Raw genomic sequence first — 19855 nt, 5'->3', positions numbered from 1 at the left:
CAAACAAAAAGAAGCTTCTATCAAATCACAGATTTGAATCAGCTCAGTGATGATACCAGACAAGTTTCTCAGGTAAGACAAGCACGACAGATCATAAAACACTAAGTGAAAAAATCCTGACACACCTAAGGTGTGTTTCCTTCCATGGCAGCACGCCAAGGTGATTAAATTTTACACTTTCATTAAATTGGGAAAAAAAGTAGCAAAGGCATTTAAAGTTTTTGATTATTTTCTCAATGATTTTTCTGAAAGCTTTTTTTTAAATTATTATTTCACTTTAGGAATTTTAAATTTCTCCTTATACAGTTCACACTCTGAGAATTTTTGTCTTAACTTACAGACTTTTTGTGAAAGTTTTCAGAAGAACCCTGGAGGACAAAAGGTGCAATTGAGGGTGTGACTCCACCATTCTGGTAGAGCTAGAATGGACGGAGTCAAGTCATGGCAATATCGATCTGCATTCATTGAGCAGCTTTGTCCATGACCATTGGCCAGCTGTCCCATACTGCTGTTCCACCACATCATCACTGCTATTAAGACACACACCAGATAAAACACATTTAGCATAGACGTGTTTGTCACCATTACAGTCATGCTTGTGCTGTGCAGCCATATCATGGGCATGTTAAGCCAGTTGACTTTTATCAAAACTCATTTCAGGCAATACTAAAGCAGCTTTAAGAATCTTAATGCCAGATCAGAAACACTGCAAAAGAATACACTCTCTCTCCTCCAGTAAGTTAATTTAAAAACTTAATTTAAAAATTTAATAAGTTAAACTTTGTATAAGCTAGCTTTATGCTGAACCAAATCTTAATCTACCCCCACCTGGTATAAAGTCAACAAGCCAGCATCAGAGCTACTGCAGCGTATGCTTTAGGCACTTAGAGACATGCACTTCTGTGCCTCCACTCGGTCCAGGCACTATGAATGAACCCAATATTAAAGGTTATGAACTACAGCCTGAAACAGTAGGTATTCTTTACACAGATGGAAACATGTAAACGAGCTCAGAGGCCAGATATGGTACTTTAGATACAGAGCACATTAGCACAGTGTACTGCTGCTGAGCTGGAGCCAAGTCACGTACTGCCCTCTGAGAGCACTGCTATCTGAGTACCCATCAACTTTTCAACGCCCATTCAGACAGATGTGCCCTTTGGCTTTTAGCTCGTCCTACTGTTCATTCAGGGCTACCGCAGTAAGACCTTTCTCTAGCACTGTCAGCTTACTGTAGTATTTCCAGTCTAGCAAGAACCTTCTAGCTACTTCGTACTCCACATACTTTCACACCAAGAAAGTGGCTTCACATCCAGTTGCCTAACAGTCACCGTTTATATATGACAATTCACAAATGCACGCAGGATCAGCTTTGAAGAAACTTTGTACTGATTTTGCTACACAATTCAATTCATCTGACTGTTAAACAACACTGAATTCATGAAAGCTCCTCTTTTAATTTGTTTTAAAAGTTAGGAACTTACACATGCTCATTTTCACCACCAAAAATCAAATCCTTACTGCTTCTGAATATCAAAAAAATACAGTTTGCACAAATAGTTACATTATTCAGAGAAACAAATGAAAAGCAAGATGGAGCAACACTCCTCACTCATCCAACAAAAATTTTTAAAACAGTATTTAAAGTGCACGCATACTTGCTCTGGAGAAACTTGTAGAGAAAAGTAAAATGAGGACAGCACGGGCAAAGCTCACTTGTGTCTGTACCTGCCCAACATAGGCATGCCCTCTGTCCCAAGGTCAGAGTTCATGATTACTGCATTTCTTACAGAACATCCTGGCTGAAACAGATTACTTTATTTCAAGACATGCATGTCAGTTTGCCCATAAATCTTGTGCTTGCTAATGCTACCTGTTTTGCATTTACCTATGTAAACATTCATAGCATGAAAAAAAAAAAAAGGAGCAGCATCAGCAGAGAGAATGCTGGGCTGCCATCTTTATTGCCAAGCCTCCATTCACAGCACCAGGACACTGGGACGTACTGCAGGGGCCATCAGAGGTTCCCTTGAATTCCATCAGAGGTCTGCCCCACTATTACAGTAATGAAGTGATCTGTTTTCAGAAAATATTTTCTAAAATTATTCTAAATTTCTGGGGGAGAATCGAAAACGTAAAACACACCTGAAACTCCCCAGACACTTCAGTGTTTCTGTAATTCTCACTATATATGAGAATTTCTCTCGTATAGTTCTGATTTGCTCCACCAGAACACCAACTCTTTCTTTTTTTAACCTCCAATCATCAACAGTGTAACATGGAGTTCAGGCATACACTTTGCAGAGGAGGCTTTTGCTGGTAAAGCAGAGTTTTTCAGTTAGGCAGGTAATGATAAGCAGTATTTCCAGGAATTACGTCCATGTTTGCTTTTCTGAAACACAAACTAGAAACTGATAATGCATTAAGATTTGAGGTGTTTGGAATGCCATATGTATCATCTTCATAATCAGTGTGAATTCTCAGACATGGTAAAGAGGCACAGAAGAAAGAAGTCTGGAGTTAACACTTGTGTTGGCTTTCTTTCCCATGGGAATGCCAATAATGAGAACCCACATCTGGAATAAAAATTTGGGATCCATACAGACCACACTATCTAAAAACTGTGAACTTTTACTCTACTTTTCTGCAGGTAGACAACAAAGCTTTTTCTGCCATGGGATATCAAAAGTACTTCCTATATAGTCTCTCAATCCATTTTTAAAATAACGTAACACACACTGACATCAACACAGAAAATCCTAATACAAAAAAATCACAAATTGCATATCCAAATCATTTGGGTTTGTTCACAAAGTACTGACTGTGTGTTAGAGCTTTGTTTAAGTATTTAGTCAGTAAAATAAAAGTCTGAAATGAAAAAGCCAGGCTGGTTTCATTCTTCTCTAAAACCAGGGTGGTCTACAGGCAATTTTTGATACCACTGATGTTGCCGGGGAAACAAAATGAAAACAGGTGCCATCAAATACAAATTAAAGATTTAGTTCTATTTCAAACCACCTTAAAACAAAGTTTCCATAAACTTTTTAACTGATACTACTACAAATTTGACAATACTTTATAACAAGAAAAGGATTATAAGTTGTCTTTAGACCATCAAGTTTTAACTGAAACAAATTTAGACTGATTGGCAACCCTTCCTTTTAAATAAATTTCTTCCATTAAATATGCATCATCCTCTTTAAAAATGACCTCGTGTACATTTTAAGGCAACATAATACCTAGACAGAAACAGGGCACATACAGTCTTAATAAGATTTCTCCATTCCAAATTTTACCTTCCTTTCAATCCAAGCAATTTTTTAGATTTCTTTTTACAAAGTAACCAACCAGTACAGACTTAAAACATTTAAAAATCTGATGGTGAGTAGCAATAGAAGCGTAATATTTTCCTCTTAATCTGGCTGCAGTTTTCTCCCACATGATTAAAAAAAAAACCAAAGAAATATCCCTTTAACTAAAACCCAGGTAAATACACACTTTTGCTTTTTAGAAGTGTAATAAAGCATTAAGAATATGGCGATACAGCAGTCAAGTCTCTCTAAAGCACTTTCTCCAAGTCAAGTAGCTATACTGGCATAAAACAGGGTAAAGTTTAAGAAAAAATGAACATATCATTCCCTTTAATAAAGAAGCGTTGATCCAAGCTTCCAAGAAACTCTTAAAATTATTTACTGAGTTATTTTTTGGCTTAACAAGGCACTAGTCACAAACAAAAATCCAAACAGACCTACTTCAATTAAAAGCAATACAGAAATTCTCTCCTCTTCAATAAAGCTAGCTGCCAGACCTTTGCATAGAAATTAACTTGTATGTTTTGTGTTAATCCTGGAACTTGAAAGATGATAGCAACAAAAAGAAATAGAAGCATCTGTAGTAAATATATATATATATATATATATATCTTCACTTAAAAGTTTTTAGATCTGTGTTATTTTTTACAATATCCTGCAGGGTATTTTAGAATGTTCAGTAAAAGGAGTTCTCATAAGTCTGTGCATAAATGCCTTGCTGAATAAGTTTCCAAGTCCATACTGAAAGTTTAAAAGAAATTGAATAAATTCAGCACACAATGATGTTTAAAAATGATGGAAAAGCTTTTTCAAATAAGAATGTCTGTAAAGTTAATTAATAAAAAGTCTTGCACCATTAAACTTGTGATTCTAGCTTCAATGCATCTTGATGATTTACTACCGATTGCCTATTTCAAATATAATTTTCTTGAGATCTTCAAGTTGCAAAATAGTTTTGCTTTGCACTTCAATCCATGTTTGCAGTTTTACTAACATCACAAATGAGCAGATCGACAGTGATTTATGAATGAGCTTTTTGGTGGGGGTTCGTTTACTTGTTTGTTTTTAACATTTGTCCAGGGAGAAAGCAGCCAGCTCGGCAGCAGAGAATAATGTTAACCTGTGCAGCACTAGGTTTGTTGAATACATTCCTGGCTTTACCCACATTAACAGTTCTATCAAATAGTCTTTAACAACGCTTACAGATGTAGGGCTTGATGCAATGCTCACTCAAGTCATCAAGAATCCTTCCATCAATTTCATGGCTTCATTCAGCCTCCACTTACTGTTCCAACACCTTTGAAAAATAATATTCCCAGGTCAAATATTTCCCCATTAAAGTATCTTGCAAATAAATGGGTAGTATCTTGGTATGGCCCTTTTTTCAGATTAGCACTTCTGAAAATCTGAATCATATACCAAAGATACACAGTATTACATGAAACTAGCCAACATCAAACTTCCTTTACAGTTATTTTAGTTAAAGTTTCAAGTTAACTCACTTGTGTGTAATTATGAAGTTACTGTACTGATCCTCCGCTTACTTTGAAAGTGATTAATCAAAGTCAGAGAAAACCAACCATCAACTGAAGTATGTTTCAAATTTCCTATTCAGGGGTAAGTCTAAAAAGATGAACTAATTTAATTTTAATTAAATCCTCATTTAGAATCATGAAATAAATGTTTTCCATTTAATTCAAATTAAACTCCAGTTCCAGTCCAAATTTCAAATATTCTCCACTTCTGCTACTTTATTACACATAACAGATTAACATTTCCTTTTTGTGCACATATGCAACCAACAAACCTGATATCTTTTTAAAAATTTAAAGATTTTATACTTTTAACAGTAGAACATTATTTATTCTACTCCCAAAAAATCTGGTGATATGAAGGAGTGAAGATGCATTCTCCAAACCACAGTGAAACATTTATGCTAGATTCTATAAACACAAATACTTTTAACTGCACTTTCTTTATATTGCAACAGTTTTACTATGTGAACTTTCAATCACCTCTTCACTGAAGGAAAAAACCAAGTTAGAGAGATGCAAGAAAAAAGGAGAGTAGATAAGAAAAGTAATACCTAGAGGAAGACAATTACATCAGATTGCAGACTTTTCAAAAGCTTTAATGTGGACAGAACAGGACCTTGTCCACCTCCGCTTAATCTTCATACACACCTCAAGTAACCCAATGTTTTCATAGCATGTGTATCAATGCTAATGTCATATCATCTGTGCTGATTAAACAAACAAATATGAATGTGAACCTTCATAAAAGTATTGATTTCTTCTCATTGGTGACCTCTTCCAGACTTGATATAGCTTCCCCTGTCCTACCTCAGTAGCATCTTCTGGATTTCTGAAGCTGAACTCAACCCAACCCTGTTTGCGGTTATCCCCACCTTTTACTTTCTTCTGCTCCTTACATCCTGCTCGGTGTCATTTTCCTCTCTCTGAAGAGCCAGATACTGCCACCACGGTAGTATCTTGATTAAAAGAAACTAGATTATCAGGCCAGTTCTGCACCCGTTTGCAAATCTCTAGGGAAAGAGAACTGAACTATTGGATGGATCCAGTCTTTCATGTGGTTTGTACTCTCAAGAGTCCCAGAAACCAGAAAGATATATCAATCTTCTCTGTGGGAAGAAGGGAGTACAGGCTCTTAATAAAGCAATGTGGCAAAACTTCCTCAAAAAGTTCCTTGGAGTATTAGGAAGAAAATGTTTCTCATCTGTACATCTTAACAGAGGATAAATTATATTTTTTCCTATCTTGCTTTCACAATGGTATTACAAAAAACCACATGAAATGGGCTGGTGTTAAGCATACTATCCCTTTACACAGCAAGCTGTCAAGTCTTGGAAACTGGATGCTGCTGTGCTAGCACAACACGGTCTAGGAGGCTTGATACATGTAAATGAATCTGGTAAAGTCAAGCAATGAATTATCAACTGCAATTTAAGAAAATAAGTAAAATATCACAGGCTTTATTTCATCCGTTTTACAACCGGACACCTTTAAACTTGTCTTCATTGTCTGAGGACAACTCTCATACTATTTCTTTTACTCTGTTCATCTTCTTTACTAAGCCATGCTTAGTATATAGGAACCTTCATTAAAATTTTATGGTAGACATGCTGAAAAATGGGAAGAAACTCTATTTCTTTATCACAAGAAACTAGACTATACCCTAGGGCCACTTGCCTGGTTGACCTCTGCACTCATCGGGATATTCCCCACTGTCTCTTCTACAGTGAGTCCGTAGAAGGGCTAGTCACAAGGAAATAAGCAAATGAAATCCTGCTGAAATGTGCTTCCTCCATGAATCCTGCAGGCATTAAATACTAAAAAAGAAATTAGGTTCAAAAGGGTACTATGCCTGTATCTATGCCTAGCATTTCCACAAAGAATAGAAGCCTAAGGAGGAAAACACTTGAATCCTTCCCAGATCACCCTACAAACATAAGTGAACATCAAGCACATTTTAACTAAAACCATAAATCATAACTTTAAGTTTGGAGGTCCATATATATCTTGAAATTTAAAAATCAAAAAAACCCACAACAAACTATAGAGCAAGATCTCTGCAGCTCTGACCAGTTTATCCATGAGCTGCAGGTACAACCTAGACGATGATTTTTCTGCAGGACCACAGTTCGCACTTCATTTAGTATCAATCCATTGCTAAAAATAACTCAGCCACAGTGAAAACTAATGTCAAACTGACACAATTACGAAGTACCTAAAACCTGACTCTCTTCACTTAGTAAAAATTACATTGCTGCACTATTTAACAGCTGCCATAATTGTATTCCTGAAAATTTATGTGTTTCCTCAAGTTAAGTTACATATAACAACCCATAGAAAACTTCCTTTTACTTACCTATTAAAGAACACTGACAAAATAAGCAACCAAGTCCAACTCTCATTATAATTACAGCAAGCACTAACTGGCATCTTAACTCTCAGAAAGAGCAACTCTCCTGGTGATGAGATCTACTATCTAGATATTAAGGTTTTAGCCAAGTCTATGCAAATATTTCATTTAGATATGCACGAGGTATTTGCTCACAAAAAAGTGGAATACACACAGATGTGTATGTTCAAATATACACAATTACTTACTTTAGTTTGCCCAACATTTATCATCTCTCAATTCCAGAAGCCTTTCTGAAAGGAGTCAAATCGTGAACAGGGTGTTAGAAACTGGCCTGCAACCTCAGCAATAACTTACCACACCAGAAGCCGTTCAGATGAAAAGGTCTGTTCACACACTATAAACACTAATCATTCTTCAAGGTTAGAGAAAAAAATATTTTTAAAACCCATGCTTATTTTTTTGACAAGTGAAATAAGTCTCGAATGAAAAAGCATTTGGCACTTTTTTGTTTTTAATGTACTGCTGAGGGAAGTGTCTTAATCTAGGTTTTTTAATTCATAAAAAAAAAATCACCATACAACAATTATTCACCTTTTGATCAGAGCAGGTGGACAGGCTGCTTACTGCTTTGAAGTAGCAGCATATTTAAATGAAAGTTTAAAGCTTTCCTTTTAAAGAACCCTTAAATAAAGTAAGTCACTAAGTCTTAGAGTTCAACCCTGACAATAGAGCTGTTGAACAGAAAAAGAAAACTACCAAAGATACAATTCCCAGATGGGGAATAGTATTAGTACTAGTATAGGTACAACTGGTTTGAACCACATAACACTACCACCCTCTCAAAGGAAAAATGCTACATATCCTATTACCATATGAAGTTGCATTTCTCACGGTGATTTATGTAGGTCTCAAGGTGATTTATGTAGGAAGCAACTCTTTTGACGTTGGGTTTTTTTCCCCCCAATCTAAATAGAGAACATACTTTATTTCCCATTAGACAAATACTGACTGGTATTAATTGTGCTCATTCTTTTCCTTGAATAAAGTTTTAACACCTATTTGAAATTCTAGCTAGAAATAGTACCACAGAGGCAGATATATTATTAAGCAACACCTGCCTTCAGCTCCACGCAAACTGAAGGCCACTGGAAGTTTACCCCATGAAGTTCAGCTTTATCATGGCAAGAGCATTTAGAGATGGAAGAATAGGTGAAGTCTGGAAGGATGGAGGTTTTGTGGGGGTACACTTACCCATGAAAGATATAAAACCCTGTCTCATTTTATTGATATGCCCAACTAGAAAACATCCAGACAGACAGGTAGGAGAGGCTACAAAAAAGTCAGTTTGTCCCTTACAACAGGTGTTTGTAAGGGCCATCTCCAGAGAAGCTCCACAGCTTGCAGACACTTACTAGTCTATCAGAAAAAGGAAGAGCAACCTCCTTCTTTCCCTTCAGACTCCCTCTCCATTCAAAAGGTAAATTAAATCCAGAGCAGCAAAACCAGCATGGCAGTACTGCACCTACAGCTATAGCTCCCAAGCATGACTGTATCTGCATACATTATGACCTTTGATGTACTTAGTAATTATTTAAGGAAACTCCTGTACACCCAAGTTTTAATGATAATAAATTTACAGACAGACATCTGAGACTCTGGTTTTGCAATTACTTTAAGTTGATCTCAGCACCAACTTGGCTGATGCCCAAAAAGGGATGATCCAATTCTACTCCTAGTTCCAGCCACACATTTTTAACTCCACCTAGTCCAAGCACTGTGTTAACAACATCAGTGAATGCTACTTCTTGTTACTTGGTTAGTTTTCTGATGGATTGATTTTCTGATCCAGCTCAGCTCATCATGTGGCCACATAAATACTCATTCCAACAGAAATGGGTGATGAAAACACATGGAAATAGGGAGTAATGCCACCTCTTTGCAGCCATTGCCTGCACTTAGGAGAGTTTAAAGCAAACACAAAAACTCCATGTAAAGCCTAAAGAGGTCCAACGGTCTCCCAACAGCTCTTTGGGAAGCATACAGCAAGACACATGCTTCTCCAGCTCCAGTCTAGTGCCTCAACCATATCACGTCAGTGTCTTAGATCCCCACAGTAAACATACATTATATAGTACATCAGCATTTATTACTTAAGAATTTAGAATTAACATGGCATTGTATAAGACAACACACGTCCTGGTTTCAGCTGGGATAGAGTAGAATTTCTTTGTAGTAGCTAGTATGTGGCTATGTTTTAGATTTTTGCTGGAAACAGTGGTGATAATGTGGAGGTGTTTTAGTTGTTGTTAAGTAGCACTTACACTGGGCCAAGGACTTTTTCAGCTCCCCGTGCTCCGCCGGGTACACCAGAAGCTGGGAGGGGGCACAGCTGGGACAGCTGACCCCAACTGACCAATGGGATATTCCAAACCATATGATGTCATGCTCAGTGTATAAAGCTGGGGGGAAGGAGGAGGAAGGGGGGGGGATGTTTGGAGTGATGGCGTTTGTCTTCCCAAGTAACCGTTACGTGTGATGGAGCCCTGCTTTCCTGGAGATGGCTGAACACCTGCCTGCCCATGGGAAGTAGTGAATGAATTCCTTGGTTTGCTTTGCTTCTGCGTTCAGCTTTTGCTTTACCTATTAAACCATCTTTACCTCAACCCATGAGTTGCCTCACTTACTCTTCCAATTCTCTCCCGCGTCCCACCAGGGGGAAAATCCTGTCCTGAGAAATCAGATTCTTTTAAGAAAGAAAAGACACAATGGAAGATCCAGAGGAAGAGGCAGTCAGGTTTTTTGTTCTTTAACTATATGCATTCCTACAATTCAAAGAACTGGACGTGTTAGAATCTCACATGCTTTTTTAAAGACCTAAGATTTACCTACTTTAAAATAATCTTAATACTTTAAGTGGCTAAAAAGTACATACAATACATGCACAACAGAAATATTGAAGAATTATAACCTCCCTGAAGAATCACACTCAATGAGTTCTAATACAGTAAAATAATAACAGCAATGTACAATCAAAAACCAGTATTTTAAATCTCTCTAAATATTAGCTCACTCTAGAAATAGCAGGCAAGATCTCAAGTTACAAATTAACAAGAACCGTCTCACATAAAATTCTTAACTTCTAAAAGTCCTTTTCCTTTTAACTCAAATTCTTTTCTAAAGGTAAGCAAAAGCACTAAAATAAGAAAACCATATAATATACTTTTACGAACCTACTCTAAATTAAAAGCAGTAACGCTGAGATAAGATAGGTGAACTCTGAAAGAAAATAACAGAAACCGATGAGACAATTCCATCCGTTGTAGAGAAGAAATGCCAGAGTAACTACACAGAAAGACATCTGACATTGCCAGAACTGCGTTTTCTTTTTTCCTCTCCTCAACTTCTGGCACAAAAGGCATAGAAGCCGCCATTTGCTCAATGTCTGAAAAACTGGTCCCGATCGGACAGTGATGCTCAACATGACACCTTCCTTGGTTCTTGCAGTTTACACAGCAATAATTCTCACTTCAATCTCCAGTTTTAATGCAATATGCTGAGGGGAAAAAAAACTGGGGAAAGGTAGATTGTTGTAAGATACATCAGGAATAAAAGGTTATTACAAACAGATTAGTCCACGGTGGAAATGACACAGGCTAAGCAGGAGGCATGGATAATCTGGGTAAGTGCCATGGAAAAATAAATATCATGATTGGACTTAAAGCAAATGGAAGCAGTTCAGATTGGCTTCCTCCAACTCACTGCAGAACATGTGATGCCCACATGTCCATTTCCAAAAAACCTCACCATAAAGAAACAAAGGCCATTGCATTTTTCAACACTTCAGTATCTACCACCAGCTTCTTCCATACCACAGCAACATGAATTATTGCAGCTGCCTGATAAGCATGAAAGAAAAGAGTCTGTGGGTTTGGGAGCTTTTTTGACACACACGCGCGCGCACACACCCACACAGTTTATGGGTTTTTGTACGAGAGTTACCAGCATTTATCTGAAGCACACCATCCTGTCAGTAAGTGTTGACCTTGCCAAGAAGAGCAAATTTTATAAAACACAGGTTGTAGTTTTAAAATAGGTCTACAAGGCTTGTGGCATAGCTGTCGCCAAAGGCAATAACTCCACTCAACCCACTTCCTCTGTCCATCTATGCGCTCCTACAACTTCTCTGGCTCAGTTCTAGCAGGTTTCTGTCACGTTAAGTTTTCAGAACATCAGTTCCTTTATCCAACTCCTTGTGAGGCCACAAAAACACTAGCATTTGCTTAACACAGAGCTCAGGAACTCCTGGCTAGGTATAGGCTGTCTCTATAATCAGCAGCCCACACTTAAATTAATAATGAAAATCACAGCAATAAGTGATCACGTCATTGTGTGAATATAAATGAAAATTTGTGGTAAGGGTAGTCTTAGAGAAAGGACCTCAAAAAGCAGCCTTTCTTAACACTTTGCCATAAAGCTAGTTTTTTGTTAATCTACTTGTTAACAAAGCCAGATATCAGCAGTAGGTGGATTATGATCAAAAACTTTGCAGCTTAAAGGATCTTCCACCAGAAACAACTCTCTTACATGACAAATTTGAGATCATGGCTTGATTAGCAAACACAGAAGATATTTCAAGAGCATGTTACTATTTTTTATCAAAAAGCAAAATCTCAACTATTACAGCAAGACAGTGCCGATCTCTATGCTTCCATAATAATTTTTTTTTAAAAAAGTTAATTTAAAAACAAACATAAATAATAAAGACAGATATTGCATGAAGAGGAGAGACTGAACAAAGCAGTTAAGGGTTTGAATTAAATTCAGATAGCAGGAGGACATAAATACATTATCAAAACAGGACAGCTAACATGCTGTGGTCAATAAGACACATAGGAGTGAAGCTGTTAAAACATATCACTGCAGCTTCAAAGTAGACGATTGAGTCTTGCTCTAGAACCACACTGAAGCTCCCTTTAATTAGCTCCACTATAAATTTCTAACTGCTCATCCCAGCAGAGCAATCAAAGGTAGATGCAAACACTGTTAGCTCCATTAACCCTAGCTGCTGCACTGACTACTGCAACCAACAAGCTTTTAGTCCTGCTGGATGGGTTAGATTATCTAGGGGGTTTTTTTGTTTGGTTTTTTTTTTTTAAACTTATCAGCAAATTCCTTGCTATTTCTAGTGGCTGTATCACCACGTTACAGGGCAACCTTGAGGATATCTGTATTTTTCTTTTCCTTTAAAACTACTTGAAAACACTCTTCCTTTGATGAAAACTCAGGAGGAAACACAGAAGCTTCACTTTTCATTATTAGCAAAAGCACAAAAGGACTCTGACACTGAATGTGTGAGGCATTCCCTAATTCTTACGTGAATAAAGCATTAGGACTTCCTGGGCTGGCAAATGGTCTTGACCTTTGAGCCTCAAACCAAGTATGACAACTGCAGGTTCTGTTGAACTCTGATTTGCAGCAGAAACAAGTGACATAGCATTGATGACACTTATGCAGTCAAATATACTAAAACAGAAATACTGCAACATGAAATTTCATTTTGCAAGCCCCCACTTCTCATTCTTTCCCAACTGAAACTAGTACAATTCTTTGGAGTAGCTGGAGTGTGGTTAAGCAGAGGAAGCTATGCTTGTTTGCATGGAATCTGCTATTTCCTCTCTGCCAAAACACTTGTTTAAAGAAGTCATGTAATATTTCTATTAAGCTGTAAATACAGTTGACAAGGAAATGGCCTACTGGCAGTGCATTACCTTTGTGGCAGTGCCAACCAGCCTACAGCAAAATAGTGCACATGGTAATTTCAACATGCATTCCCAAGTAACAAAATTGTGCCTTACATAAATACCACAGAACTCCAGCAACATCTAGAAAAAGCAGCGAAAATTTGCCCAAGCTTTCATGCTTGCCTGTATCAATTCTGTGTCATAACTAAAACAAAGTAGGAAAGCATCTACATATGTCCAAAAGTCCTGTGAAGCTATATCATATGACACTGGGAAAACTAGTGCAACTTAAATCTGTGTATTTCTTGTTAACCACTGTAAAAACTCACTAATAAAAATTAAGAAAAACTGTGGGTATCAAATATACAAAAGAGGACTAACTGCATACAAGCCCTTAAAAACCATAACGTAACTTATTAACAAGAACACATGTTCTACGTGATCCAGAATTGTTGTGTTAAATTACTTTGGCCTTTGATAGCATTCATTTGATTACAAGAATTAAACAGATTCACAAGCTTTCAAACTCAGTGACCTTTGATTTATAAGGAGCTATTGTAATGCATATAAAAATCCTCTCTGATAATGTAGTCCTCACCTTTCAACAGCTAGCACAACTACACATGTTAAAATGAACTCAGATGCAATTAAGGCATTTTCATTAAAAGCAGAGCAAAAAAACCCAGCATGATCAAATATATTTAATTTGTAATCAATAGTTCTTGAAAATATTTTTAAATGTTATTTCATCTTAAATTAAGTTCCCGCAAAAAACAAGCTTCAGGAGATACTTAATTTGTTCTCAGCTTTCTTCTGAAGAGTTTCAGTTTGAACAGTAATTTTAAAACAGTTAACTACACAGAGGAAAAAAAATATGGTGCAGGAAAATTACTAAGCTTTGCTTCCAAAATTATGTAACATTTCCAACTGCAAAACACCTACTAGCTTTAACTGGGCTGCACATTGCCATAAAAATTCAGAAAACTTCTCTGTTCCAAAAAGCACACACAAGGAAAAAAAAAAAATAGGAAATCAAGAACCTCACAAACAAAAATGCCAATCAAGAACCCAACAGCTTTAAATACACTTCAACTCATACATGCAACACCTTTTAGTACTCATATATGCACAGTACCTTCTCTTTCAACAGTGGTGGCTTCCTTATATCAAAATCCTGATATATGAGGCACCAGCAAAACAACGCTAAATAAAATATTCTAGTATGCATGCCATTTTTGCAGCAAATCACAAAGATTAAAAAATCTGCTTTTAGCAATATAAAGTGCTTTATTAAATCCAAATGGCCTTTAGGTATAAACAATTCAAGAACAGAGTCTTTATTGATGCTCAGTGCAATCAGTGCAGCTATTCTACAGCTCATTTCAAAAAGATAAAAGCATGACTAACAGTGGCAACAATTATTCCTAGGTAAACATTGTTCCCCATGAACTTCTCCAAGTAATTCCTTTATAACTGCTACTTCTCATAAAGCAACTAATTCTATTTACATTTTATTTTGCAAAAAGTAAACTAATTCAGTAACCAACTTTAAGAATCCTAATATTAGCAATGCTCACATAGGACAATTCTGAACCCTTCTTTAGGTCATCTTTACTTCAAAACTCCTTTTCAAAGGAGGACAGCCTCTTAGTTATAGAACCCTCCCCTCCAGTGCAGGTACAATATGGCTCTATATGTTGCTTTCAAGTCAATTAAGCACTTATCACTCTAGTTCTTTCTCAAGCAGAGATAGAAGTATTCTGAAACCTTAGAGATGTGTGAAAACACAGGGAAACTGCAGTAAATAGGAAGTAAAACAGCAAGTAAAAATCCTTAGTCTTAAAATCATTGTCCATAAATGTACAGTTTTATGATTCCAGTAGTAAATTTTTTGAGCATTTCGGTTGGGTTTTTTGTTTGTTTTGGGGGTGGTGGTGGTTGTTGGGGTTTGGGTTTTTGTTTTGTTTTGTTGTTTTGGTGTTGTGTTGTTTGTTTGGTTTTTTTTTGGGGGGGGGGGGGGGGGGGGGCGCCTAATACAACAAACAAGACAATACCACACATACTCACCCTCATTGGATGAATATCAGCATATGGAGGTTTTCCTTCAGCCATTTCTATTGAAGTGATACCAAGGGACCAGATGTCTGCCACGCAGTTATAGCCAATCTCTTGTATTACTTCAGGAGCCATCCAAAATGGAGTTCCTATAACAGTATTACGTTTTGCCATTGTATCCTGCAAATATATTATTTATGCAATTAAAACAGAGATGTTTATTCTCAGATTATTTTTATATTCATTCTATATTTACAAGTTAAATTAGCCACCCAAAGGTCAAATGGTAGTGACTTCCAATTAAGACCACACAGATTCAGCTCATCAGCCCACAGAGGCCAAACAGGTGATGATGATCATAAACCTCAAACAAACATTTAAAGTGGGATCATCAAGCTCTTGAAGTACACTGAGTTGTAAAAATAAACAACTAAAAACTGAATAGCCTTGCAAAACATTAAATACTCACGATGATAAAGACTGATAGCTCTACCACTACTCTATAGTCACTCCTCAGACACAGAATTCAAGACAGAAAATAAAAAGGAAAAGAACATGGTTAGGAGCACAAAAGCATTTTAAAACGATCTTTCCACAGGTACTTACTGTTAACTGGCCAGCCACACCAAAGTCAGCTAATTTTGCATGTCCCTCGGTGTTAAGAAGAATGTTTCCAGCCTTTATATCTCTATGTATTTTTCTCATAAAGTGCAAGTATTCAAGTCCTTTAAGAGTCGATTTCAGAATAGTTGCAATTTCATCTTCTGTTAGCTGCAAGAAAACATAAAACCATTTCCAGGGATACACATACAGTCTATATATTTGAACCACTTAAAACATGATCATTTCACAACATTTATTTTAAGTAACACAGACAATGTACCCTAGGTATTTTAGCACCAGAATATGCCCAAAAGCATTTACAATTCAAAACTCTGATCTACTAACTTGATCCATATAGCTAGATTCTTATACATCTAGAGTCCAATTAGAGCAAGCGAGCTGCAAAAACAGAGACGGGGCTGACTGATACAGATCATATGGCAGAATATGCAATACTCTCTTGCCTGTCAATCAAAAGTTACTACTCTTTAGATGTCGATATCCTTCATGAAGACTGCTGCACAGTTTCTACAATATACAATACATTTATTACTAAGATAATACATATTAATTGTCAAGTTATGCATTACCTTTGTCAAAATAAAGGTCATGATGGTCATCACTGGACTAGATGGCATATACCAGAAAATTTCCCTGGAAAAAGAAATAGCTCGCGCTCTGCTGTGGAAGGCTAGAGCTATTCCTCAAATGTCCATGACCTTAAGTTCTTTACACAGTTTGCCCAACAAACTAGCACGATCCTACATTTGGAAAGAGATTAAAGGAATACCATGTTTTCTTTATTTCTCAAATTCCTACATATGAAATACCTGCTAAGTCTACAATTAGTAGTATCCAGCTTTTGTCTACTAGCTATTCCTAATTGCACTACTAATTTGTAAATTGACAGTAATGAGGAACTAAGAGCTTCTTCACAAGAAGAAAAAAAAAAAAGGGAAAAAGAAAAAAACACCACACAACACAAAAAAGCAAGGGACAAAGGTGTACAGAAAAATAGTCAAATAATTATTTGACAAATAATTACAAAAATTACAAAATTACAAAAAATACATTAATTAGGGATAGCTCGCTACTTATTATCTGTAGGGAGATAATACAGAAAGCAGAAATACAAATGCCCAACAGTTCCCAACTAGTTTACAAGATTGTACTGAAGTCTGTCAAGTAAGCCACTCCTTTTAAGGCTACTGCCTTCATTTTATATGGAATGTAAGTAAATTATAGTTTTCGAAAATAAATATTTATCACTCTTCCTGTGCTCCATACCAACACAAAGCTGTACAATTACACCCATACAAACGTGTCCCAGTGACCTTTCCAAAACCTTACTCAGCCCTGAGAAAGGACATCTAAGATGTCAGGGTACTCTTACACTGGAAGGTGCCAATAGCTATTACCACATGTTCCTTTAAGCTGTAGACGATTACAGAAATTATTGAGATGCCAACCAGATGTTATTGGGATTTCCCTTATCCATTCTTCTTTTCTTGTTGCCAACTGATGCAGAGAATGAACACTCACTGAACTTCTAAGTTACCTGCATCACTTGAAAATTGCTGGATAATATCCTCATAGGAAAATATGATGACTGAATATATGGCTCTTCAATTTCAGCCAAAAGTATTGTATTTTTTTTAAGTATCTACCAACAACATTAATAAGCTTGCCATCTATGCAAAGGTTTGCTGTTGTTAATATTAAGTGTTGATAATCCACAAGAGCTATGCTCTAATATATCAGGTTACTATTGCACTATAAAGTTGTAGAATTGAACTAACATAAATCCTAACATAGCTGGCCCTGGGTATATAAGACAAGGTACATTTCAGTAAGCACAACTACCGTTATATGAAGATAATGCAACATGTCAACCTGTGACTGCCAAAGTCATCACAGCCTGTTAATATCTTCTGATCAATTAAAAAAAAAAAAAAACACAAACAAACAAACAAATTCCTTTACATAACATTTACCAGTGCATAATACTATCTTCTACAGCCATGCTGAATTTTTAACAGGTTTCTTCATGTTCTTTAGTAACAGTTACTTCTGAGAATTGAGGCAGAAGAGCTGAGGCTCTTTAAGAGTTCCTGAAGTCAACAATACATCTTGCACAGTCGTACCCAGCTCTCTTTCATATCATGTTTGCTATTTTCAGTCAGGATTGATGGAAAAGTACTCTCGAATTAGGCAAGTAACTGAATACAAACTGAGAAAAAAAACCTGAAAACTTGAAGAGTAAGAAGTAACGGAGAAAAAGGGATCGCAACAGGGATAGCCCTATGCTATCTACTATGAAGAGAATTAACTCTATCCCAGCCAAAACCAGCGCAGATATTTAACTCTGTAAAAGCATCACAAAGGAAACACTAAGAACTCTTTTGCTTGACTTCTTTTCCAAGCAGACCAAACTTCAGTTTTAAAACTTAAAAAAAAAAACACAAAAGAAACAAAACAAAACCATCACCAAAACACAAAAACCACCAACCCAGAAACAGAAAAAAACTATCAATGATTAAATATCTATTATTAAAAACCTACTATAAGTAAAGAGGTGGCATAGAAGACTGGGCAGTCCAAAACACTTCTCTTATTTACTACTTTAATATGTTGCAAACTCATATAGTATCACAAATGGTACAAAAAGCTTCAAGTATCAACTGGCAGCAAGCTGACAGACATTTCATTACCAAATAAAACACAATACCGTTAAAAAAATTTGACATATATTTTCATTTACCTGCTTCATAAACTACATGGCCTACTAAGTCATCAGCTAGCACAGTTGTTTATATTCATTGCTTTAGATCAACACAATAGGAATACATAAGCCCCTAAACAAGTGTTGACAGTAAGAGTTAATCTTTTGCAGGTACCAGACTCCCTGAGAACACTTCTCAAATTTTGATCAACATTTATTCTAGAATAAAAGCAAAAAAAACCACAAGCACAGTTCATCCCATGTAATGCAGTTTCTCAAGGAAATACAAAGAAACTATTCATGCTGTTCAAGTACAGGATATTGATGCTTTAATATAAGAACTAAGCAAATTAACCTGGCATGTTCTTAGAAATGCAAAAAACTGCAAAAACAAAGATGAATACACTAATTTGGCTACAACACCACGTTGCATTTTTCCCTTCTTTCTCTACTTTTCCAATCCTGTGCAGAAATTAAATTAAGCAAGAGCAATTCCTTCCAGTTTCAGTTTTGAAAGTGTTGGTACACATCTGCACTGCCCTCCAAAAAAAACCACCACCAAAAGCCCACAAGAAACAAAAATCCCACTCATGATCACTTTAAGCCAACGGAATGACTCAACAGAAAGGAAAAAGCAATTAGTCAGCAAGATTATCTGCTCTTGAGTTGCTCATAACAAGTTTTAATTATTTAACAAACAGAACCACTTCCCTATTCCAGCTTCTATCCTCTATCCAGGTCTCATAAAACCCAAGCGTAGAGCCCAAGGGCATAGTTACACATACATTTATTTAAACAGCAGTGCCAAGCTCCAGTCCCTCCTTTCACTGCGGCCTACAGCAGTCACTCCCGCTGTGTGTCAGCCCTTCCACTGAACAACTGTAACTGACCCTTGTTAAAAAATAAGCCTGTCTGTCAAATTAGTTTTCCAACAAATCGGTCCCCTGATTCAATTCACAGTATAATCAACAAGGATGTAGCTGAGCAGCAGCTGCTCAAATTGGCATTGCTTTCCAAATCAGTACATGTGTTGCTATACCCAAAGAGTCCCAGTGACTTTTATAAACCTTTCCCTATGCAAGCAGAGGATGAAAGCAGTAGTGGCATTAGCTCCATGCTCCACAGCAAGCAGTTACCGCCTCTGCTACGCATTATGCACTCCTTGCCTGCCATTTTTCTGAGATCTTTCATAATTTCTATTCAGTGGCACACTGCTCAATGCTTTTATTTGTGCTACTTCTTCGTGCTCACTGCTATGCTGCCTCAAAGGAGTGTATGCTAGGAGAACTGAAAACCATGTTATACACAGCTCAAACAAGGCAGCTTTCCTGGTATTGCATCAAGGGAGTAAAACCATCTACCTGATTAGGAGTCAAGCAAGAAGGGACTTCAACTGTAAAATGAACTGAAGTATGGTCAAAGGATATCTGGAGAAAGAGACAACCCTCATTATGTAAGCTAATAATTTTGTGAAGTACACAGTGATTATCTAAAGACTCACACTACAGGCAATTTCAGCTCTGGCTATTAACAAATAC

The 19855-nt window shown here is 36.8% G+C and overlaps 1 protein-coding gene across 4 annotated transcripts in view; it reads right to left on the bottom strand.

The window, feature by feature from the left end:
- The window catches only part of STK3 (serine/threonine kinase 3), a 139175-nt gene that overhangs the window by 92197 nt on the left and 27123 nt on the right, over positions 1 to 19855 (bottom strand). For all 4 annotated transcript variants that reach the window (XM_064442329.1, XM_064442332.1, XM_064442328.1 and 1 more), the window contains 2 exons: positions 15599 to 15763; positions 15005 to 15172 (listed from right to left, as the gene is read on the bottom strand). In XM_064442329.1, coding sequence (XP_064298399.1) covers positions 15005 to 15172; positions 15599 to 15763 — 333 coding nt within the window. The remainder of the gene's footprint in view (positions 1 to 15004; positions 15173 to 15598; positions 15764 to 19855) is intronic.

This window comes from Phalacrocorax carbo, chromosome 2 (genome assembly GCF_963921805.1).
Source record: "Phalacrocorax carbo chromosome 2, bPhaCar2.1, whole genome shotgun sequence".
Classification (NCBI taxonomy): domain Eukaryota; kingdom Metazoa; phylum Chordata; class Aves; order Suliformes; family Phalacrocoracidae; genus Phalacrocorax; species Phalacrocorax carbo.
The sequence above is the reverse complement of the archived record's forward strand: the minus strand, read 5'-3'. Positions and strand labels throughout refer to the sequence as shown.